Source organism: Panulirus ornatus, chromosome 8 (assembly GCF_036320965.1).
Source record: "Panulirus ornatus isolate Po-2019 chromosome 8, ASM3632096v1, whole genome shotgun sequence".
Classification (NCBI taxonomy): domain Eukaryota; kingdom Metazoa; phylum Arthropoda; class Malacostraca; order Decapoda; family Palinuridae; genus Panulirus; species Panulirus ornatus.
The window spans coordinates 29,398,387-29,424,595 of record NC_092231.1 but is presented as its reverse complement, the minus strand read 5'-3'; the positions used below and the strand labels follow the sequence as shown (position 1 = coordinate 29,424,595).

General features: G+C 40.4%; 1 protein-coding gene across 1 annotated transcript in view; it reads right to left on the bottom strand.

The window, feature by feature from the left end:
* Positions 1 to 24,475, bottom strand: part of LOC139749706 (nipped-B-like protein) — a 448,638-nt gene extending 424,163 nt beyond the window's left edge. Inside the window, exon 1 of the mRNA XM_071663859.1 lies at positions 24,403 to 24,475. Within this exon, the coding sequence (XP_071519960.1) occupies positions 24,403 to 24,475 (73 nt within the window). The remainder of the gene's footprint in view (positions 1 to 24,402) is intronic.
* Between the last annotated feature and the right edge of the window lie 1,734 nt (positions 24,476 to 26,209).

The window sequence follows — 26,209 nt, the reverse complement described above, 5'->3', positions numbered from 1 at the left end:
GCAATGTGGTGTACAGGGGTCGACGTGCTGTCAATGGATTGAACCAGGGCATGTGAAACGTCTGGGGTAAACATGGAAAGTTTTGTGGGGCCTGGATGTGGAAAGGGAGCCCTTGGTTTCGGTGTATTATACATGACAGCTAGAGACTGAGTGTGAACGAATGTGGCCATTATTGTCTTTTCCTAGCGCTACCTCGTGCTCATGTGGAGGAAGGGGGTGGTCATTTCACATGTGGAGGGTGGTGGCGATGGAAATGAATGAAGGCAGCAAGTATGAATTATGTACATGTGTAAATATGTATAGGTCTATGTATGTATATATATGTGTACACTGAAATGTATAGGTATGTATATGTGCATGTGTGGACAAGTATGTATATGCATGTGTATGTGGGTGGGTTGGGCCATTCTTTCGTCTGTTTCCTTGCACTACCTCGCTAAGGCAGGAGACAGAGACAAAGTATAATTAAAAAAAAATAATATATATCTATGTATTCATTAAAATGTATAGGTATGTATATGTGTGTGTGTGGACATGTATGTGTATACATGTGTAAGTGGGTGGGTTGGGCCATTCTTTTGTCTGTTTCCTTGTGCTACCTCACTGACGCGCGAGACAGCGACAAAGTATAATATATAAAATATAAATAATATCTATTAATATCATCATTATCCTACACGTGTAGGAAGAGAGGAAAGTGATTGGTTCTCAGTGAATGTAGGTTTGCGGCAGGGGTGTGTGATGTCTCCATGGTTGTTTAATTTGTTTATGGATGGGGTTGTTAGGGAGGTGAATGCAAGAGTTTTGGAAAGAGGGGCAAGTATGAAGTCTGTTGGGGATGAGAGAGCTTGGGAAGTGAGTCAGTTGTTGTTCGCTGATGATACAGTGCTGGTGGCTGATTCATGTGAGAAACTGCAGAAGCTGGTGACTGAGTTTGGTAAAGTGTGTGAAAGAAGAAAGTTAAGAGTAAATGTGAATAAGAGCAAGGTTATTAGGTACAGTAGGGTTGAGGGTCAAGTCAATTGGGAGGTGAGTTTGAATGGAGAAAAACTGGAGGAAGTGAAGTGTTTTAGATATCTGGGAGTGGATCTGGCAGCGGATGGAACCATGGAAGCGGAAGTGGATCATAGGGTGGGGGAGGGGGTGAAAATTCTGGGAGCCTTGAAGAATGTGTGGAAGTCGAGAACATTATCTCGGAGAGCAAAAATGGGTATGTTTGAAGGAATAGTGGTTCCAACAATGTTGTATGGTTGCGAGGCGTGGGCTATGGATAGAGTTGTGCGCAGGAGGATGGATGTGCTGGAAATGAGATGTTTGAGGACAATGTGTGGTGTGAGGTGGTTTGATCGAGTAAGTAACGTAAGGGTAAGAGAGATGTGTGGAAATAAAAAGAGCGTGGTTGAGAGAGCAGAAGAGGGTGTTTTGAAATGGTTTGGGCACATGGAGAGAATGAGTGAGGAAAGATTGACCAAGAGGATATATGTGTCGGAGGTGGAGGGAACGAGGAGAAGAGGGAGACCAAATTGGAGGTGGAAAGATGGAGTGAAAAAGATTTTGTGTGATCGGGGCCTGAACATGCAGGAGGGTGAAAGGAGGGCAAGGAATAGAGTGAATTGGAGCGATGTGGTATACCGGGGTTGACGTGCTGTCAGTGGATTGAATCGGGGCATGTGAAGCTTCTGGGGTAAACCATGGAAAGCTGTGTAGGTATGTATATTTGCGTGTGTGGACGTATGTATATACATGTGTATGGGGGTGGGTTGGGCCATTTCTTTCGTCTGTTTCCTTGCGCTACCTCGCAAACGCGGGAGACAGCGAAAAAAAAAAAAAAAAAAAAAAAATTATCATTATACTTAGTTGCTGTCTCCTGCATTAGCAAGGTAGCACAAGGAAACAGACAAAAGAATGGTATACATTTGTTGAGTATTCATGGGAAATTATTTGGGAGGGAACTGATAGAGAGGGTAAAGGCATGTACAGAGCATCAGAATGGGGAAGAGCAGTGTGGTTTCAGAATCACCAGAGGATGTGTGGATCAGGTGTTTGCTTTGAAGAACATATGTGAGAAATACTCAGAAAAACTGATGGATCTGTATGTGGCATATGATAGGGATGATAAAGATGCTTTGTGGAAGGTATTAAGAGCATATGGTGTGGGAGGAAAGTTGCTAGAAGCAGTGAAAAGTTTTTACGAAGGATGTAAAAATTGGTTGGTTCCCAGTGAACGTCAGTTTGCAGCAAGGGTGCATGATGTCTCCATGGTTGCTTAATTAGTTTATGGATGGAGTGGTCACAGAGGTAAATCCAAGAGTTTTGGAGAGAGGGGAAAGTATGCAGTCTGTTGTGGATGAGGGAGCTTGGGAAGTGAGTCAGTTGTTGTTTGCTGATGAGACAGCACTGGTGGCTGATTCAGGTGAGAAACTGCAGACATTGGTGGCTGAGTTTTGTTGCGTGTGAAAGAAGAAAGTTGAGAGTAAATGTGAATAAGACCAAGGTTATTAGGTTCAATAGGGATGAAGGACCAGTTAATTGGGAGGTAAGTTTGAATGGAGAAAAACTGGAGGAAGTGTTTTAGATATCTGGGAGTGCATTTAGCAGCGGATGGAACCATGGAAGCAGAAGTGAGTCACAGGGTGGGGGAGGGGGCGAAGGTTCGGGGAGCCTTGAAGAATATGTGGAAGGCGAGAACGTTTCATCTGGGAGAGAAAAAATGGGTATTTTTTTTTTTTCTTTTTGTCGCTGTCTCCCGCGTTTGCGAGGTAACGCAAGGAAACAGACGAAAGAAATGGCCCAACCCCCCCCATACACATGTATATACATACGTCCACACACGCAAATATACATACCTACACAGCTTTCCATGGTTTACCCCAGACGCTTCCCATGCCTTGATTCAATCCACTGACAGCATGTCAACCCCGGTATACCACATCGCTCCAATTCACTCTATTCCTTGCCCTCCTTTCACCCTCCTGCATGCTCAGGCCCCGATCACACAAAATCTTTTTCACTCCATCTTTCCACCTCCAATTTGGTCTCCCTCTTCTCCTCGTTCCCTCCACCTCCGACACATATATCCTCTTGGTCAATCTTTCCTCACTCATTCTCTCCATGTGCCCAAACCACTTCAAAACACCCTCTTCTGCTCTCTCAACCACGCTCTTTTTATTTCCACACAGCTCTCTTACCCTTACGTTACTCACTCGATCAAACCACCTCACACCACACATTGTCCTCAAACATCTCATTTCCAGCACATCCATCCTCCTGCGCACAACTCTATCCATAGCCCACGCCTCGCAACCATACAACATTGTTGGAACCACTATTCCTTCAAACATACCCATTTTTGCTTTCCGAGATAATGTTCTCGACTTCCACACATTCTTCAAGGCCCCCAGAATTTTCGCCCCCTCCCCCACCCTATGATCCACTTCCGCTTCCATGGTTCCATCTGCTGCCAGATCCACTCCCAGATATCTAAAACACTTCACTTCCTCCAGTTTTTCTCCATTCAAACTCACCTCCCAATTGACTAGACCCTCAACCCTACTGTACCTAATAACCTTGCTCTTATTCACATTTACTCTTAACTTTCTTCTTTCACACACTTTACCAAACTCAGTCACCAGCTTCTGCAGTTTCTCACATGAATCAGCCACCAGCGCTGTATCATCAGCGAACAACAACTGACTCACTTCCCAAGCTCTCTCATCCCCAACAGACTTCATACTTGCCCCTCTTTCCAAAACTCTTGCATTCACCTCCCTAACAACCCCATCCATAAACAAATTAAACAACCATGGAGACATCACACACCCCTGCCACAAACCTACATTCACTGAGAACCAATCACTTTCCTCTCTTCCTACACGTACACATGCCTTACATCCTCGATAAAAACTTTTCACTGCTTCTAACAACTTTCCTCCCACACCATATATTCTTAATACCTTCCACAGAGCATCTCTATCAACTCTATCAATGGGTATGTTTGAAGGAATAGTGGCTCCAACAATGTTATGTGGTTGCAAGGCATGGGCTATAGATAAGGTTGTGCGGAGGAGGGTGGATGTGTTGAAAATAATATGTTTGAGTACAATATGTGGTGTGAGGTGGTTTGATCAAGTAAGTAATGAAAGGGTAAGAAAGATTTATTATTTTATCATTTTCATCATACTTTGTCGCTGTCTCCCGCGTTAGTGAGGTAGCATAAGATAACAGATGAAAGAATGGCCCAACCCACCCACATACACATGTATTTACATACACGTCCACACACACACATGTACATCTCAACGTATACATATATGTACACACACAGACATATATACCCATGTACATAATTCATACTGTCTGCCTTTATTCATTCCCGTCACCACCCCGCCACACATGAAATGACAACCCCCTCCTCCCGCATGTGCGCGAGGTAGCGCTAGGAAGAGACACAAGGGCCACATTTGTTCACACTCAGTAATCTGTCATGTATAATGCATCGAAACCACAGCTCCCTTTCCACATCAAAGCCCTACAAAACATTCCATGTTTTACCCCAGATGCTTCAAATGCCCTGGTTCAATCCAATGACAGCACGTCGACCCCGGTATACCACATCGTTCCAATTCACTTTATTCCTTGCACGCCTTTCACAATCCTGCGTGTTCAGGCCCCAATCACTCAAAATCTTTTTCATTCCATCTTTCCACCTTCAATTTGGTCTCCCATTTCTCCTCGTTCCCTCCACCTCTGATACATATATCCTCTTTGTCAATCTGTCCTCACTCATTCTCTCCATGTGACCAAACCATTTCAAAACACCCTCTTCTGCTCTCTCAACCACACTCTTTTTACCACCACACATCTCTTTTGCCCTTTCATTACTTACTCGATCAAACCACCTCACACCAAATATTGTCCTCTAACATCTCATTTCCAGCACATCCACCCTCCTTTGTACAACTCTATCTACAGCCCACGCCTCGCAACCATGTAACATTGTTGGAACCACTATTCCTTCAAACATGCCCATTTTTGCTTTCCAAGATAACATTCTCGACTTCCACACATTTTTCAACGCTCCCAGAACTTTCGCCCCCTCCCCAACCCCATGGTTCACTTCCACTTCCATGGTTCCATCAGCTGCCAAATCCACTCCCAGATATCTAAAACACTTTACTTCCTCCAGTTTTTCTCCATTCAAACTTACCTCCCAGTTGACTTGTCCCTCTCCCGTACTGTACCTAATAACCTTGCTCTTATTCACATTCACTCTCAGCTTTCTTCTTTCACACACTTTACTAAACTCAGTCACCAGCTCCTCCAGTTTCTCACACGAATCAGCCACTAGCGCTCTATCGTCAGCGAACAACAACTGACTCACTTCCCAAGCTCTCTCATCCACAACAGACTGCATACTTGCCCCTCTCTCCAAAACTCTTGCATTCACCTCCCTAACAACCCTATCCATAAACAAATTAAACAACCATGGAGACATCATGCACCCCTGCCGCAAACCTATATTCACTGAGAACCAATCACTTTCCTCTCTTCCTACACGTACACATGCCTTACATCCTTGATAAAAACTTTTCACTGCTTCTAACAACTTGCCTCCCACACCATATATTCTTAATACCTTCCACAGAGTATCTCTATCGACTCTTATTATATGCATTCTCCAGATCCATATATGCTACATACAAATCCATTTGCTTTTCTAAGTATTTCTCAAATACATTCTTCAAAGCAAACACCTGATCCACACATCCTCTACCACTTCTGAAACCACACTGCCCTTCCCCATGCCTTCACCCTCTCAATCAGTACCCTCTCATATAATTTACCAGGAATACTCAACAAACTTACACCTCTGTAATTTAAGCACTCACTCTTATCCCCTTTGCCTTTGTACAATGGCACTAAGCAAGCAGTCCGCCAATCCTCATGCACCTCACCATGAGTCATACAAACATTAAATAACCTTACCAACCAGTCAACAATACAGTCACCCTCTTTTCTAATAAATTCCACTGTAATACCATCCAAACCCGCTGCCTTGCCGGCTTTCATCTTCCGCAAAGATTTTACTACCTCTTCTCTGTTTATCAAATCATCCTCCCTAAACCTCTCACTTTGCACACCACCTCGACCAAAACACCCTATATCTGCCACTCTATCATCAAACACATTCAACAAACCTTCAAAATACTCACGCCATCTCACATCACCACTACTTGTTATCACCTCCCAATTAGCCCCTTTCACTGATGTTCCCATTTGTTCCCTTGTCTTACGCACTTTATTTACCTCCTTCCAAAACATCTTTTCATTCTTCCTAAAATCTAATAATACTCTCTCACCCCAACTCTCATTTGCTTTCTTTTTTACCTCTTGCACCTTTCTCTTGACCTCCTGCCTCTTTCTTTTGTACATCTCCCACTCATTTGCATTATTTCCCTGCAAAAATCACCCAAATGCCTCTTTCTTCTCTTTCACTAATAATCTTACTTCTTCATCCCACCACTCACTACCCTCTCTAACCTGCCCACCTCACACATTTCTCATGCCACAAGCATCTTTTGCGCAAGACACCACTGCTTCCCTAAATACATCCCATTCCTCCCCCACTCCCCTTCCGTCCTTTGTTCTCACCTTTTTCCATTCTGTACTCGGTCTCTCCTGGTACTTAATCACATAAGTCTCCTTCCCAAGCTCACTTACTCTCACCACTCTCTTCACCCATTCTCTCCTCTTTTCTGGAAACCTCTACAAATCTTCACCTTCACCTTAACAAGAAAATGATCAGACATCCCTCCAGTTGCACCTCTCAGCATATTAACATCCAAGTCTCTCTTTCGTGCCCCTATCAATCAACATGTAATCCAATAACTCTCTGGCCATCTCTCCTACTTACATACATATACTTATGTATACCTCTCTTTTTAAACCAGATATTCCCAATCACCAGTCCTTTTTCAGCACATAAATCTACAAGCTCTTCACCATTTCCATTTACAACACTGAACACCCCATGTACACCAATTATTCCCTCAACTGCCACATTACTCACCGTTGCATTCAAATCGCCAATCACTATAACCCGCTCTCGTGCATCAAAACTACTAACACACTCAGCTGCTCCCAAAACATTTGCCTCTCATGATCTTTCTTCTCATGCCCAGGTGCATATGCACCAATAATCACTCATCTCTCTCCATCTACTTTCAGTTTCACCCATATCAATCTAGAGTTTACTTTCTTACACTCCATCACATACACCCACCACCCCTGTTTCAGGAGTAGTGCTATTCCTTCCCTTGCTCTTGTCCTCTCACTAACCCCTGACTTTTACTCCCAAGACATTCCCAAACCACTCTTCCCCTTTACCCTTGAGCTTCGTTTCACTCATAGCCAAAACATCCAGGTTCCTTTCATCAAACATACTACCTATCTCTCCTTTCTTCTCATCTTGGTTTCATCCACACACATTTAGACACCCCAATCTGAGCCTTCGAGGAGCATGAGCACTCCCTGCGTGATTCCTTCTTCTGTTTCCCCTTTTAGAAAGTTAAAATACAAGGAGAGGAGGGTTTCTAGCCCCCCGACTCCCATCCCCTTTAGTCGCCTTCTATGACACGTGAGGAATGTGTGGGAAGTATTCTTTCTCCCTTATCCCCAGGGTTATGTGGTAATAAAAAGAGTGTGGTTGAGAGAGCAGAAGAGGGTGTGTTGAAATGGTTTGGTCACACGGAGAGACTGAGTGAGGAAAGACTTGCAAAGAGGATACATGTGTCAGAGGTAGAGGGAACGAGGAGAAGTGGGAGACGGAATTGGAGGTGGAAGGATGGAGTGAAAAAGATTTCGAGCAATCAGGGCCTGAACATATAGGAAGGTGAAAGGAGGGGAAAAAAAAAGAGTGAATACTTTCTCTACCCTAACTAATATCCAGGAAGATAATTCCCACTCTAGTTAGTTTTCCTCTCAACTCTTTTAAAGTTATGGAAATGGGAAAGATGCATTTTATTTTTGATGAGTAATATCTTAATTCATTACTTTCTCTACCCTAACTAATATCCAGGAAGATAATTCCCACTCTAGTTAGTTTTCCTCTCAACTCTTTTAAAGTTATGGAAATGGGAAAGATGCATTTTATTTTTGATGAGTAATATCTTAATTCATTACTTTCTCTACCCTAACTAATATCCAGGAAGATAATTCCCACTCTAGTTAGTTTTCCTCTCAACTCTTTTAAAGTTATGGAAATGGGAAAGATGCATTTTATTTTTGATGAGTAATATCTTAATTCATTACTTTCTCTACCCTAACTAATATCCAGGAAGATAATTCCCACTCTAGTTAGTTTTCCTCTCAACTCTTTTAAAGTTATGGAAATGGGAAAGATGCATTTTATTTTTGATGAGTAATATCTTAATTCATTACTTTCTCTACCCTAACTAATATCCAGGAAGATAATTCCCACTCTAGTTAGTTTTCCTCTCAACTCTTTTAAAGTTATGGAAATGGGAAAGATGCATTTTATTTTTGATGAGTAATATCTTAATTCATTACTTTCTCTACCCTAACTAATATCCAGGAAGATAATTCCCACTCTAGTTAGTTTTCCTCTCAACTCTTTTAAAGTTATGGAAATGGGAAAGATGCATTTTATTTTTGATGAGTAATATCTTAATTCATTACTTTCTCTACCCTAACTAATATCCAGGAAGATAATTCCCACTCTAGTTAGTTTTCCTCTCAACTCTTTTAAAGTTATGGAAATGGGAAAGATGCATTTTATTTTTGATGAGTAATATCTTAATTCAATACACAAATGCTCTGGAGGAAAAAAGTACTAAAGATGCTTTGGAAGGTTTTGGTTGTGGTTATGGGTGCTCTTATCTTAATGCATTACACATGACAGCTTCAGAGTGGATGTGACTGAATGAGGCCATTAAAATGCTAACACAGGAAACAGCGATCATGGAAAAAAATTTACCTTACCTTCCTGCCTCACTAACATGGAATATGGCAAACATGAAAAAATTACATGTAGGAGGGTGAAAGGAGGGCAAAGAATAGAGTGAATTGGAGCGATGTGGTATACCGGGGTTGACGTGCTGTCAGTGGATTGAATCAAGGCATGTGTATGGGGGTGGGTTGGGCCATTTCTTTCGTCTGTTTCCTTGCGCTACCTCGCAAACGCGGGAGGACAGCGACAAAGCAAAAAAAAAAAAAAATATTCACTGATTAATCTTAATTCATTACTTTCTCTACCCTAACTAATATCCAGGAAGATAATTCCCACTCTAGTTAGTTTTCCTCTCAACTCTTTTAAAGTTATGGAAATGGGAAAGATGCATTTTATTTTTGATGAGTAATATCTTAATTCATTACTTTCTCTACCCTAACTAATATCCAGGAAGATAATTCCCACTCTAGTTAGTTTTCCTCTCAACTCTTTTAAAGTTATGGAAATGGGAAAGATGCATTTTATTTTTGATGAGTAATATCTTAATTCATTACTTTCTCTACCCTAACTAATATCCAGGAAGATAATTCCCACTCTAGTTAGTTTTCCTCTCAACTCTTTTAAAGTTATGGAAATGGGAAAGATGCATTTTATTTTTGATGAGTAATATCTTAATTCATTACTTTCTCTACCCTAACTAATATCCAGGAAGATAATTCCCACTCTAGTTAGTTTTCCTCTCAACTCTTTTAAAGTTATGGAAATGGGAAAGATGCATTTTATTTTTGATGAGTAATATCTTAATTCAATACACAAATGCTCTGGAGGAAAAAAGTACTAAAGATGCTTTGGAAGGTTTTGGTTGTGGTTATGGGTGCTCTTATCTTAATGCATTACACATGACAGCTTCAGAGTGGATGTGACTGAATGAGGCCATTAAAATGCTAACACAGGAAACAGCGATCATGGAAAAAAATTTACCTTACCTTCCTGCCTCACTAACATGGAATATGGCAAACATGAAAAAATTACATGTAGGAGGGTGAAAGGAGGGCAAAGAATAGAGTGAATTGGAGCGATGTGGTATACCGGGGTTGACGTGCTGTCAGTGGATTGAATCAAGGCATGTGTATGGGGGTGGGTTGGGCCATTTCTTTCGTCTGTTTCCTTGCGCTACCTCGCAAACACGGGAGACAGCGACAAAGCAAAAAAAAAAAAAAAAAAAAAAATATTCACTGATTAATCTTAATTCATTACTTTCTCTACCCTAACTAATATCCAGGAAGATAATTCCCACTCTAGTTAGTTTTCCTCTCAACTCTTTTAAAGTTATGGAAATGGGAAAGATGCATTTTATTTTCGATGAGTAATATCTTAATTCAATACACAAATGCTCTGGAGGAAAAAAGTACTAAAGATGCTTTGGAAGGTTTGGTTGTGGTTATGGGTGCTCTTATCTTAATGCAATACACATGACAGCTTCAGAGTGGATGTGACTGAATGAGGCCATTAAAATGCTAACACAGGAAACAGCGATCATGGAAAAAAATTTACCTTACCTTCCTGCCTCACTAACATGGAATATGGCAAACATGAAAAAATTACATGTAGGAGGGTGAAAGATGTGCAAGGGATAGACTGAATTGGAACAATGTGGTATACTGGAGTTGACATATTGTCAACAGACTGAACGAAAACGTGAAACAGCCTGGGGATACTATGGAAAGGTCTGTAGGGTTTTACATCCATGACAGATAGAGAATGAATGTGACTGAATGTGGCCTTTCTTCATCTGTTTCTGTTGCTACCTCACAATTGCAGAAAATGGGTATCATAAAAATTACTTTTCCTTAAATTCCTGCCCCAAAAAGTCCCTTCTATTGTCATGAGGCTCCTGTAACAGAGGAAGCTGGCAACATCCACCGGGTGGGACCATAACTCATATAGTGTTGTGTGTGTACGTCTAAGTACAAAGAGGGATAGGTAATGGAGTAATATGTGCTCAGTATCCTGTTTATGGAAGATACACTGTGGGAATGAAGGGGCCTGTGATTTGTTAAAACTGGTTTTGCTATGATGCAGCAATGGGTGATGTCCAGAGTGTAAGTGGGGGAGTGACTTGTATCTGTTTGTGGAATGCGGTTTCTGATGGACGAATGTAAGGAGGGTTTGAGTTTAAGACGTGTGTTAGGAGGCTGGTCTTTTAATGTTTGCCAAGTTATTTTTTATCAATGTCATTATTATCATAATTCTTTTTTTTTTTGGGGGGGGGGGTGTATCTGTGAGTAGAGGTTACTGAAGGGTGAGGCAAGGGTAAGCTTTTTATCTCTACTTTAGGGTTGATGAATAGGATGGGAAGAGTCTAGTGCTGTTGCATGGAGCTAAGTGCCAATCAAGTGGAGGTGGGACTGTACTGGGAGAATCTTTGTTTCACTGCGAAGAGGCTGAGAGTTTGTAGTTGCATAGCAGCTAGAGATTCTTCTGAGCGTATCCTTTTGTGTGCTCTGAAATTATGTTATATTTGATTATGAGAGGGTGGAAGATCAGGCAGGTGAGGCATAATCTAAACTGGAAAGAATGAATTGACTGCATAGAATGTTGAGAGATTTCTTTCTGGTTTAAGTTCAGAGATTTTGCTTGTGTGTTGGTTTTAAGTTGTTATTAGAGTGAGTAATGAATACCATGTGTGTGCTTTATGTAACAACTAGAATGGTTGGTGTTTTTTTTAGAGGGAGTGACTGTCCACTCACAGTGACTGGAGGGTATGAGCTGGAAGTCAGTTTGGGGTTAAAAGAGTGACTGAAGATTTCAGTGGAGATGCTGACAATCTGTTCTGGGCAAGCCACTTTTCCAATTGTGCAATGTAATGCTGCTTCATATTGTTGCTTCTGTGGTGTCAGGGTGCTGTGATGCGATTACAAAGTCATCAGCATACGAAAGGACCTTTATGTTGACATTTACCTAAAGTAATATAGGAAGAGACTAAAGAGAGCTGGAGAAAGAATTGTACCTAGGGGAACTCCACCGTAGCTTTTGTATGTTTTAACAGGTCAATACCATCCCTTCAAATACAAAAGAGTTACAAAGGTTCCTTGGAATGAGTGGTTATTACAGGTTTTGTATAAAAAAAAGAAAAAAAATCCATTGTTGCATTACCACCAACAAGGCTGTTAACAAATACAGTAAAATACGTGCAGGATGACAATTGTAATACTTTTGCTGAGGTAAAATAAATGTTAATTAGTGCTCCAGTTTTGAGTACTCCAGATTATAAAATACCAATTAAGTTATATTTGAACACTGGTGATGCCAGTTTAGGTGGTGAGTTAATGCAGGAGAAGCAAGGCACTGATGAGAAAAAAAAATTCTTTCCAAAAACTTTCTTCCTTAACAGAAATTGTAGTACTATTGACAAGGAAACTTGAGCTTTGATATTGAGTTATGTGCTTGCCGATCCGTTTAAAACAGGTCTTAATGTGTGCTGCTAAGTGACCCACTTGAATCTGAGTGAAATCCCTTGAATCCCAGAGAAATCCTTTGAATCTTAGTGAAATATTAGAAGATGGCTCCAGCTTCTTGAGTTGCCTGCCCTAGAAGTTATCTCGAGTTCACCAGGGATTTTCTCTTCTGAGGTAAATACACTTCTTGTCTGTTCTGGGACATATCTGATAGGCTTTCAGCAGGTGTTAGGAAAAGCAGTGAAGCCTTGGAGAAACTACATGTTAGGACGAAAGGGTGGGATGAGGAAGCTGGGTTCTTGGCAGCAAAAGCAGTTGTGATGAAAGAAAAAGACACAAGTATATCATCTAGGGTAGATCAGTAAGATAGTAGGATAGCAACTGTCGAGACAAAGTTGGAAAATACTTCCACCTTCCAATCTGCAAGGAAAACTTGTCGCCACACTACTAAACCTACTAGCAATGAACTCTCCACTCATGAAAGGTTTAGTGTACTAAGTGATGAAGTACAGGATGTTTGCACCATCCTTGTTGGGGACTCTATGGTTATACATCAGGTCTAGGAGTTCTAAGCAAAGGGTGGAAATAGGAAGAATGTGTGTTATCCAGGTACTATAATAGAACATGTCTTAAATAAGTTTGACAACATAGTCTCAAACAATCCCAAGGATGTGATTTTTGTTGTTCAGGTGGGGATGAACACTGAAATTAATGGGAGATCAGAAGAAATATCAGTGAAGTATAGGAAACTTATTTGCAAGTTTAAAGAAAGTTGTAGGAAGTTCAAAAACCGACTCCAAGGAAAATAAGTTCAATACAAACAAATGCCCATAGCATCATGAAACATGATGAACTTACATCCTGTGCAGTTACTGAAAAAATGAACATTATTGCAATCTTAGAAATGTGGAAAAACTCTGAGAATAAACACTTAATAACCAAGTCAACGATACCCAGATGCAAACTATCTACGAAAGATTGCTTATACAGGGTAGGCGGTGGAGTTTTGATCAATGTTGATAACAATCTAAGTGTAATTAAGATAATAAGTGCAATTAAGTATAAGCAAAGTAGATACACACACACTTACGACTCTCTTTATATTGACATTACCAACAAGTCTAAAAGTAAACTACATCAGCGTTATTTACAGACCTCCTAAGCAAAAAGGAGTTGACGATAAGATGCTATACAATGAAATCAAAACTGTAGTAAACAGTAATCAAGTTATAATAGTAGGAGACTTCAACAGTCCAAGAATAAACTGGAACATGTTAACAGGTGATTGAGGGAATGAGACTAACAGAACTGACTGAAGACACATTTCTAGAACAGTTAATCAAAAAAACCAACTAGAGGTAAAAACATTCTTGATCTTGTCTTCACCAGTGACACAAACTTAATTAACTCTTGCAAAGTAGGTGAGAGTTTGTCAAACATCGATCACAGTATGACTAAAGAAATAAGTGAAATAAGTGACTAACTCTTGATCCTAGATTACAGGTGAGCACATTTTGAAAACATTACACACGAAATTCATAGAACCAATTGTACAGAACTTCTTGATGTTCACACAGTAGAGGAAATGTGGAATAATTCTAAAAATACACTGAAGATTGAAAATAAACATATTCCACAAATTACGAAGAGAACTTGCAATATTTCAAAACCATCAAGGATGAATAGGGGATTAGAAGAACTACTTTGCCAAAAGAAGAAAACATAAGAAATTCAAATCAATGGTAAATTATGAAAGTTGATAGGAATCTATCAAAATCCAAAGAGAGTATAAGGTTATATGACAGAGTAAATGTGAGGAAGAAAAAAGAATTTCCATGAAAGTTAAGAATAATCCTAAGGAATTCTTCTAATACATAAGACAAAGGAAGACAGTAAAAGAAGAAATTGGACTATTAAGAGATTAACATGACACTAACTACTGATGACAAGGAAATAGCTACCATACTAAATTATTCCCTTAACTCCATATTCACAATAGAAGAAACATCTCGAATACCTCAACCAATGAAAACGTTTCAACGATATGATGAACAGTTGAAGGTAGGAGAAATAATGAGCTCTAAAGCACTTAAATACCTGGACCAATTAAATCCACAAAAATCCAATGGCCCAGATTACTTTACTCCAAGATTTTTAAAGGAGGTCAGAAGACAGCTGATATACTCCATAACAAAAATATTCAACAACTTTCTATCGGACGGTCAGGTGCCAACTGATTGAAAACTAGCAAATGATACTCCAATATATAAAAAAGGAGACAAAAAGTGTGCCTTGAACTACTGCCCAATTACCCTTACATCAGTGTTAGGATGAACAATGGAAAAAATATGATAAAATTTTTACATTTCTAGAAGACCACAAAATCATATCAGACAACCAACAGAGTCTCTACATTAGAAGATCCTGCCAGACACATTTGCTGGAATTTCTTAATGTTATTCATCAATATTGGTACAAAAAAAATCTGATGTAGTACATTTAATTTCCAAAAGACTTTCAATAAAGTACCTCGCAAGAGACTTTTACATAAACTCAAAGCATACAGAATCAGTGGACCCTGTACATGGATCAGAGACTGGCTTACCGGAAGAAAGCAGTGTGTATCATTAAATGGTGAAGCCTCAGATTGGTTAGATGTAATGAGTAAAGTGCTACAGGGATCGGTCTTAGACCCAATTCTTTTTCATGATATACATTAATGACCTAAAACTCAATCTCATATCTAAGATCTCTAAATTTACAGATGATACTATACTAGTAGGTAGAGCTGTAAACAGGAAAGACTGTGAAATGATTCAAAGAGATATTGACTTATTAGCAGAGTGGTGAGACAGATGGCAAATGAAGTTCAATGTAGAAAAGTATAAAGTTATGCACTCTGAGACAAGAATATATGCTACAACAAACTATTCGGAAACTTCAAACTAAAGTAATTGAAGAAAAGGACCTTGGAGTCTTCATTAGCAACAATCTGAAGAACACTAAACAGTGTCATGCAGCAAGTAAAAAAGACAAACAAATGTTAGGCTTCATAACCAGGAACATAGATTACAAGACACCAGAAACAATTCTCACTTTATAACTCTCTAGTAAGACTGCACCTTAAGCATGCAGTCCAGTTTTGGTCCCCAAACTATTAAAAAAGATGAGGAAAAATCAGAGCAAGTACAAAGATGTTTGACAAAATTGATCCCATCCCTTAGAAATCTGGTATATGAAGAGAGGCTAAAATAACTTGATCTCTTCTCCCTTAAAAAAAATGTGGACTTCGAGGCAACAATCTAAGTGTTCAAAATTATAATTAAGTTTGATATAGTATATCACGAAGATCTTTTCAAAATACAAGCAAATATGGTTACCAAGACAAATGAAATAAAACTCCAAAGGTAAAAAATGTAGTAAAGTACAGACATAGGAAAAAGTTTCTTTTCCCATAGAGGCTGAGCAATGAAATGTCAGACATAGTGAATGCTACGATTATAAAACCTTCAAAAGTCATTTAGACAAATATCTTATAAATTCAGGTATACTCTGAGAAAAATTACAGAAATAAACTATATAAACAACAGTGGTAACAGGGGCAGTAGAAGGGTAATGTGCAGTAGTGTAAAGTCAATGACATCTTAAAACACAGAGCGGAATTACATTTTCTTGTCAACTCCTTTTATTTTTTACGACAACCCAGTCACGGGCCAGTCAAGCCTCCTGTTGTCCGTCTTTTTAATGTAAACTTATGTAATCCTCTAATAGTTTTGTACAGTATAAAGAATGCTTAGCAGCAATTAATTCACGGGATACTTATGTTACAATAACATGATTTAGCCATCCCGTATGTAAAAGGGTAAGATAACAATGTAGCAGATGCATTCAGCCTCTGCAAATGCTGTGCTAGACTTGCCCTCTGCCAGTGGCCTGTTAAGGGTGAGGCACTAAAGGCTACAAAGCAGCACTAGAGTTCACCAGTTATGGAGACTCTATTGCTGCGTCCACCCCCTTTGCGGGGGTTCCAGAGAGGAACAGGCAACAGGAGATATAGATAGATAGATACAAAAGCCATTGTGAGTGACTCTGACATGACAGCTGACTATGAGAATGGCCAAACACATTTTGTAACTGTTATGAAGGGTGATGTCATTTACATTTTTTGGGGTGAGAATGTTTAGAGGGTCAGTATCAAATGCTCTGCTGTCTACCGTCAGTAGTACTATGCATTTTTTCAGTGAGGATGTGCTGAACTCAGTGTGGAGTGGCATGGTAGAGCAACTGGATCTTAAGCCATGATGATGGGGTGAGAGTGGGATGTTTTCTTTAATTCCACTGTGAGTAATTTTCTTTCACAGAGTTTGGGTACAGAGGACAGAAGTGGTACAGAATGGTTGAAGGGGGAAGCTGCATGGTTTAGAGGGTTTTAAATTTTAGGTACTTTGCTGGCAAGTTTTCAGTCATTAGGAATTATGTTGAGTAGCCAAGAGTAGTTGAAGATATCCACAAGAGCTTGTATCACAAATGAGCCACAGTGTTTTATGAAAAACTTTGATATGTTGACAGAGCCAGCAGCAGGAGAGGTTAAGGTTTTACTTGCATTACTTGTATCAATGGGAAAGAACTGGTGGGTAATTTTTTCTGGGCAGGATTTATATAGATTTTACATGACCTATCCCTGAGGATAGAGGAGAAAGAATACTTCCCACTTATTCCCCATGTGTTGCAGAAGGCGACAAAAGGCAGTGGGAGCAGGGGCTGGAAACCCTCCCGTCCTTGTATTTAAATTTCTAAAAAGGGAAACAGGAGTCAAGCGGGGATTATTCATCCTCCCCGAAGGCTCAGATTGGGATGTCTAAATGTGTATGGTTGTAACCAAGATGAGAAGAAAGGGAAGATACGTAGTATGTTTGAGGAAAGAAACCTAGATGTTCTGGCTCTGAGTGAAATGAAGCTCAAGGGTAAAGGAAAAGAGTGGTTTGGGAAAGTCTTAGGGGTAAAGACAGGGATTGGTGAGAGGAAAAGAGCTAAGAAAGGAGTAGCACTACCCTGAAGCAGGAGTTGTGGGAGTATGTGATAGTGTAAGAAAGTGAAATCTAGATTGATGTGGGTAAAACTGAGAGTGGATGGAGAGAGATGGGTGGTTAATGGTGCACCTACTCATGAGAAGAAAGATCATGAGAGGCAAGTGTTTTGGGAGCAGCTGAGGGAGTGTGTCAGCAGCTATGGTGCATGGGACCAGGTATTAGTAATGGGTGATTTAAATTAGAAGGCTAGTAATGTGGTAGTTGAGAGTATAATTGTTGTACATAGTGCATTCAGTGTTGTGAATGGATATGGTAAAGAGCTTGTGGATTCTATGCTGAAAAATGACTGATGATTGGGAATATCTGGTTTAAAAAGAGATACATAAGTATATGTATGTGAGTAGGAGAGATGGTCAAAGGGCATTATTAGATGACAAATTAATTGATAAGTGAGTACGAGACTTTTGGATGTTAATGTGCCGAGAGGGGCAGCTGGTGGGATGTCAGATCACTATCTTGTGGAGGCCAAGGTGAAGATTTGCAGAGGTTTTCATAAGAGAAGAGAAAATGTTGGGAGAAGCGAGCTGTGAGAGTATGTGAGCTTGGAAAGGAGACTTCTGTGAGGAAGTATCAGGAGAAATTGAGTGCAGAATGGCAAAAGGTGAGAGTAAATAAGGTGAGGGGAATAGGTGAGGAATGGGATGTGTTTAGGAAAGCAATGATGGCATGTGCAAGAGATGCATGTGGCATGAGAAAGGTGAGAGGTGGGCAGATTAGAAAGGTAGTGAATGATGGGATGGAGAAGTAAAGTTGTTAGTGAAAGAGAAAAGAAAGATGTTTGGATGATACTTACAAGGAAGAAGTGTAAATGATTGGGAGATGTACAAAAGAAAGTGGGAAGAGGTCAAAAGAAAGGTGCAAGGGTTGAAAAAGAGGGCAAATGAGAGTTGGGTAAAGGAGTACCATTAAACTTTAGCGAGAATAAAAAGATTTTTTGGAAAGAAGTAAATAACGTGAAAAAGACAAGAAAACGAATAGGACCATTGGGGGTTGTTGTTGTTGTTGTTATAACAGGTAGTGAAGAAGTGAGAAGTTGGAGTGAGTATTATGAAGGTTCATTGAAGGTGTTTGATGATAGAGTGGCACATGTAGGGTTTTGAGCGAAGTGAGAGGGTCAGGGAGAATGGTTTGGTTGAAAGAAGAGAGGTAGTACAAGCTCTCTCAGAAGATAAAATCGGCAAGGAGGCAGGTGTGGATGTTATTGCATTTGAATTCATTAAGAAAGGGGGTGACTGTGTTGTTGATTGGTTGGAAAGGATATTCAATGTATATATGGATCATGGTTGAAGTGCCAGCAAGACTGGCAGAATGTTTTCACAGTGCCACTGTACAAAGGCAAAGGGGATAAAGGGGAGTGTTTAATCTATAGAGGAATAAGTTTGTTGAGAATTGGATAAAGGGGACTATTTAATCTATAGAGGAATAAGTTTGTTGAGAATTGGATAAAGGGGAGTGTTTAATCTATAGAGGAATAAGTTTGTTGAGAATTCCTGGGAAATTGTATGGAAGGGTACTAATTGAGGGCGCTGGCATGTACAAAACATCAGATTGGGGAGGAGCAGTGTGGTTTCAGAAGTGGTAGAGGATGTGTGGATCAGGTGTTCGCTTTGAAGAATGTGTGTGAAAAATACTTTGAAACACAGATGGATTTGTATGTAGCATCTATCAATCTGGAGAAGGCATATGATGGGGTTAACAAGAGATCCTTTACAGAAGGTCTTAAAAGTATATGGTGTGGGAGGTAAGCTGCTAGAAGCAGTAAAAAGTTTTTATCAAGGATGTAAGGCACGTGTATGAGGAGGAGGATAGGAAAGTGATTGCCTACCAGTGAAGGTCGATCTGCAGTTGGGGTGTGTGATGTCCCCATGGTTGTTCAATTTGTTTACGGATGGGGTGGTTAAGAAGGTAAATACAAGAGTGGTGGAGAGAGGGGCGAGTATGCAGTCTGCTGGGGAGGAAAGGTCCAGGGATGTAAGTCAGTTGACTACCGATGATACAGCAGTGATGGCTGATTTGAGTGAGAAACTGCAGAAGTTGGTGACTGAGTATGAAAAAGTGTGTGAAAGGAGAAAGTTGAGAGTAAATGTGAATAAGAGCAAGGTTATTAGGTTCAACAGGATTGAGGGACAAGTTAGTTGGGATTAAGTTTGAATGGAGGAAAATTGCAGGAAGTGAAGTTTTTAGATATCTGGGAGTGGACTTAGCAGTGAATGAAACTATAGAAGCGAAAGTGAGTCATAGGGTGGGGGAGGGGGTGAAGGTTCTGGGAGCAATGAATGATGTGTGGAAGGTGAGAAAGTTATCTCAAATAGTAAACATAGGTATTTTTGAAGGAACAGTAGTTTCAATATTATACAGCTGCGAGGCATGGGCTAGAGATAGGGTTGTACGGAGGAGGGTGGATGTCTTGGAAATGGAATGTTTAGGGACAATATGTGGTTTGAGGTGGTTTAATCAAGTAATAAATAAAAAGGTAAGAGAGATGTGTGAAAATAAAGAGTTTGGTTGAGAGAGCAGAAGAGGGTGTGCTGAAATGGTTTGGACATATGGAGAGAATTAGTGACGAAAGGCTGACAAAGAGGATATATGTGTCAGAGGAGGAGGGAACAAGGAGAAGCGGGAGACCAAACTGGAGGGGAATGGATGGAGTGAAAAAGATTTTGAGCGATTGGGGCCTGAACATACAGGATGGTGAGAGGCTTGCAAGGAATAAAGAGAATTGGAATGATGTGGTATACTGAGGTTGACATAGCATCAATGGATTGAACCAGGTCATGTGAAATCCCTGAATAAACAATGGAAAGGTCTGGGGGGCCTGGATGTGGATGTGGATAGGGAGCTGTGGTTTTGGTGCATTACACATGACAGCTAGAGACTGAGTGCGAATGAATGTGGCCTTTTTTTGTCTGTTTCCCTGGACATACCTCGCTGAAGCAGGGGATAGTGATGCTGTTTCCTGTGGGGCACAGTAGTGCTGGGAATGGATGAAGGCAAGCAAGTATGAATACGTACATGTGTTTGGAAAGGATCACAATTTTGCGCATGATCAAGATATTCCTATGAGTCCACGGGCAAAATGAAACACGAAAAGTCCCCAAGTGCACTTTCATGTAATAATCACATCATCAGGGGAGACACAAGAGAGAAATATAACAGTCAGTTGATATACATCAAAGAGATGAAGCTAGGACGCTATTTGGTAAACATGTGATTGTCCAATCACATGTTAACCAAATGGCGTCCTAGCTTCATCTCTTCGATGTATATCAACTGACTGTTATATTTCTCTCGTGTCTCCCCTGATGATGTGATTATTACACGAAAGTGCACTTGGGAACATTTTATGTTTCATTTTCCCCGTGGACTCATAAGAGTACATGTGTTTATATATGTCTATGTATGTGTATGTATATATATATTTATCTATTCATTTTGCTTTGTCATCGTCTCCCGTGTTAGCGAGGTAGTGCAAGGAAACAGACAAAAGAATGGCCCAACCCACCCACATACACATGTATATACATACACGTCCACACACGCAAATATACATAACTATACATCTCAACGTATATATATATATATATATATATACACACACACACACATATACATATATACACATGTACATAATTCATTTTTTTTTTTTATTATTTTGCTTTGTCGCTGTCTCCTGCGTTAGCGAGGTAGCGCAAGGAAACAGACAAAAGAATGGCCCAACCCACCCACATACACATGTATATACATACACATCTACACACGCAAATATACATTCCTATACATCTCAATGTACACATATATATACACACACAGACATATACATATATACACATGTACATAATTCATACTGTCTGCCTTTATTTATTCCCAACGCCACCCTGCCACACATGGAATAACAACACCCTCCCCCATCATGTGTGCGAGGTAGCGCTAGGAAAAGACAACAAAGGCCCCATTTGTTCACACTCAGTCTCTAGCTGTCATATAATAATGCACCAAAACCACAGCTCCCTTTCCACATCCAGGCCCCACACAACTTTTTATGGTTTACCCCAGACGCTTCACATGCCCTGGTTCAATCGATTGACAGCACGTCGACCCCGGTATACCACATCATTCCAATTCACTCTATTCCTTACACACCTTTCACCCTCTTGCATGTTCAGGCCCCGATCACTCAAAATCTTTTTCACTCCATCTTTCCACCTCCAATTTGGTCTCCCTCTTCTCCTCGTTCCCTCCACCTCCGACACATATATCCTCTTGGTCAATCTTTCCTCACTCATTCTCTCCATGTGACCAAACCATTTCAAAACACCCTCTTCCACTCTCTCAACGACACTCTTTTTATTTCCACACATCTCTCTTACCCTTACGTTACTTACTAGATCAAACCACCTCACACCACATATTGTCCCCAAACATCTCATTTCCAGCACATCCACCCTCCTCCACACAACTCTATCCATAGCCCATGCCTCGCAACCATACAACATTGTTGGAACCACTATTCCTTCAAACATACCCATTTTTGCTTTCCGAGATAATGTTCTCGACTTCCAAACATTCTTCCAAGGCTCCCAGAATTTTCGCCCCCTCCCCCACCCTATGATTCACTTCCGCTTCCATGGTTCCATCCACTGCCAGATATCTAAAACACTTTACTTCCTCCAGTTTTTCTCCATTCAAACTTACCTCCCAATTGACTTGACCCTCAACCCTACTGTACCTAATAACCTTGCTCTAATTCACATTCACTCTTAACTTTCTTCTTTCACACACTTTACCAAACTCAGTCACCAGTTTCTGCAGTTTCTCACATGAATCAGCCACCAGTGCTGTATCATCAGCAAACAACAACTGACTCACTTCCCAAGCTCTTTATTCATTCCCATCGCCACCCTGCCACACATGAAATAACAACCCCCTCCCCCCTCATGTGCACGAGGTAGCGCTAGGAAAGACAACAAAAGCCCCATTCGTTCACACTCAGTTTCTAGCTGTCATGTAATAATGCACCAAAACCACAGCTCCCTTTCCACATCCAGGCCCCACAGAACTTTCCATGGATTACCCCAGACGCTTCACATGCCCTGGTTCAATCCACTGACAGCACGTCGACCCCGGTATGCCACATCATTCCAATTCACTCTATTCCTTGCACGCCTTATACCCTCCTGCATGTTCAGGCCCCGATCACTCAATATGTATGTATATGTCCATGTATGGGCATTTATGTGCATATATGTGTATATGAGTGGATGGGCCATTCTTCATCTGTTTCCTGATGCTACTTCACTGATGAGGGAAATGGCAATCAAGTAAAATAAACATAAAAAATATTTTCATGCCTTTTGTTTTGGGGTGTGTTTGGTTTGTGGCTGATAAAAAGAGTGGCTGATTTTTGAGTAGCGTCTCATGAGTATGACAGTGTGTTATTTGGGAAAGGAGATTTCACTCAAATGGTTCAGGACTGCTTCATAAGTTGGGGCATGGGTGGTGTGATAAAAGTGCATTTTCTTTAATGTACACCTGAGGTGGTTGCTGTGGGTCTTGTGATTACTGTGTTGAAGGAGTGCCAGATTTCAGTCTGTCTTTCAGTGATTAGTGTGGATTGTAAATTTTTTTCACTGATTTTTACTTATGGTGAGTGCTTGTGTCTAAGCTGGTGTCTTTGCTGTATACAGTTGTGTGACTTGTGGGGAGATATTTGGGTTGTACTTGTTTCCATGCCATTATGGTATGTCCTTTTTGCAGGCCCGATTGTAAATGGTGATGAAGTGCAAGACTGCATGAACTAGAGATGATATATCATGTAAAATGAAGTTTTGGAGCTTTGTTTCTATGTACTGAACAGTCTGCTTTCCAGTGGTTTGTGTATATGTTTTGGTAGGCCAAATAGAGTTATATCAAAATGGGCAAATGGTCCTAGTGTGTGGTGCTAGTGAAAAGAATGTGATGTTTGGCCACAAATGTTATGCTACTAAGGGTGGGTTGGAACTCTGGTTGGTTGGAAGCATAGATGATATATATTGGTTTTTTGTAGGTTTATGAGTAGTTCACTTAGGGATCATAAGTGTATGTGTTGAGTCAAAAGGAATTATGGGCAATGAGACATCTACAGAAGTAGGTGTTGGGCATGCTGGCGTTGTTCTACAGTTGGAGAGTGTACCTTTGGGGTCATGTAGAAGAGGGAGGTATGTAGATGTTGATTATGCTACAGCTGCTACTGTGAAGTTTTATTTCTATAGATCTAATTTCTAGGGTGTTGTTGTTTGTAAGCCATTTTTCAATGCCTATAGCGCTGGAGAATGGTATGGTTTTATGGATGAGTGTTAAAAGTCTTGCAGAATCCTCATCCTTGTTTTCTATTATTTCCAACAGCTGTGTCCTTAAAGAGAGATGGGAGGGTGGTTATGGGTGCGAGTCTGGTTTCTTTGGAGGAGGGCTATGAAGATGGCATTTCTAAGTTGGAAGAGTATTTCTGTATGTTTGTTCCTGATGTCATGGGTGAGTTGCAAGACATTTAGTCCATTGCTGGGGTTCTGTTTAGTGGAATAATATGTTTATGAGAAAGGAAAAGTGCAATCTGCAACGTCATTCATTATGGGTTTGTGCTTGGAGGTGACCGGGCATTCTTGTGATAGGGTTTTGAGTAAATGCTACATTTCCAATGTTCTGAGGGGTCTCTAATAGACGACAGTGATATGTAGTGATGGTGTAATGTTTTCTTACCTACAGGAATTTAGCAGAAGGCAAATGTATACTGGTAGTACAGGGTTAGGGTTAATGTTGTCAGTTTGAAATAACAGCTTGAAGATGACGACTGGACTATCACCTCTCAGCATTGAAAAAATGTGTTTGCATGTTAAAGATGTATGGGTATGACCATGGTCCAGCATGACAGCTGAGGAAAACTTGATATTATGCTCCACGTGGAAGTAGAGGTATTTGAGACCCATTATGGCAAGAAGACCTCCAAGGGAATGGTTCCTGTAAACAGTATGCTAGTCTCATTTAGTTTGGAGGCCAGTTAGCATCAACAAGGCATTGCCACACACAAAGAAAATGCCTCGCTCACTTATATCTATTCACTAATTGGCATGTGCTATACATCAAAATCAAGGCCCCCTATCTGCAACCAAGCCCCAAAAGCCTTTCAATGGTTTACCCATGGCTCCATATGCCCTTGTTCAGCCCACTGACAGCATGTCACCCTATGTAAATCACACTGCTCTGATTCACTTTATCTTGTGCATGTCTAGCATGTCATCCCATGTAAATCAAACTGGTCTGATTCACCATGTCTATCACCACACCACATATTCACGCCCTGAGCACTCAAAATGTTTTTTCACTCTATCTTTCAATCTCAAACTTGGTCTTCTCATCCCCCTCCACTACTAACACATATATCCTCTTTAACCTATCCTCACAACTTATCCAGACCATCTAAGCACACCCTCTTCAGCATCTCTCAAGCACATTCTTATTACAATTCTCATCATACTCTTTTATTACTTACTTGATCAAACCAACTTACACCACATATTGCTCTTAACCCATTAAAGGTGGGCGACATTACCTAACATTCGTATGGCAGAAGCTGGGAAATGCTCTGTAACGTTGGGCTATTTTGTGATATAATTAATTTTTAAATCTTGGCGATATGTCATCACTGTCATCTACTATCATGACCTCTGTTTACCCATTCAAGTAATCAGCTACCATCGCTTGCCCATCCGTAGTCAGCGCTAGTATCGGCTGTTATCTAACATTCGTACTGTAGTAGGCAAGCAATTTTATGTAATGCTGGTCCCTTTTGCATCATATTTGTAACGTGAAATTGGCGAAGTGGCATCTTTGACATGCACTATCATGCTCTCTGTTTGGACATGCCTGTAAACAGTCATCCACACTCGCACAGCTGGGGTCAATGTCAGTATTAGCTGAGAAAATGGAAAGTGCCTAGCACCCTTCCTGCAGCCAGCTATGACACAGTATCACATAAGTAACACCTCTTACCTTCGTTTTTCATCTAATTTTATCTATCTATATATGTATTGGCTTATTCCTTGATTCTTTATCATTCCTAAAATATGCCACCTTACATGGCTGTATAAAAATGTCACCTGCTTTTAATGGGTTAAACCTGTTATCACTTCCTGCATACTGAATGCCTGTGCCAATATGCTGGAGTGACAACAGGAATGCGAGCGCTTATGACTAACAAGAAAACAATCACCCTGTAGACCTTTACAACCCAGCCACATTTTACCCCTCATCTGATTATGCTACCTGTAACATCATTGAATATGTCTTAATTGCGAGTACTAAGAACTTCAATTTGTCCCAGGTAACTTTAAAGCACATCCTATTATCAACCAAATCGTTGAGGATGTATCAACCAAATCATGAAAGAATTATCAAGAAATGATAACACACGAAAAGTAGTCAGATAAAGAAAATTCCAGTCATTCAAGTTTCATTTGCAATCTTTTTTTCATATATATTCACCATTTCCTGCATTAGAGAGGTAACATTAACAACAGAACAGAGGAGTGAGCCTTAGGAGGAATATCCTCACTTGGCCTCCTTTTAGAAAATTAAAAACCAGGAGGAGAGGATTTCCCGCCCCCCCGCTCCCTCCCCTTTTAGTCATGTTCTACAACATGCAGGGAATATGTGAGAAGTAT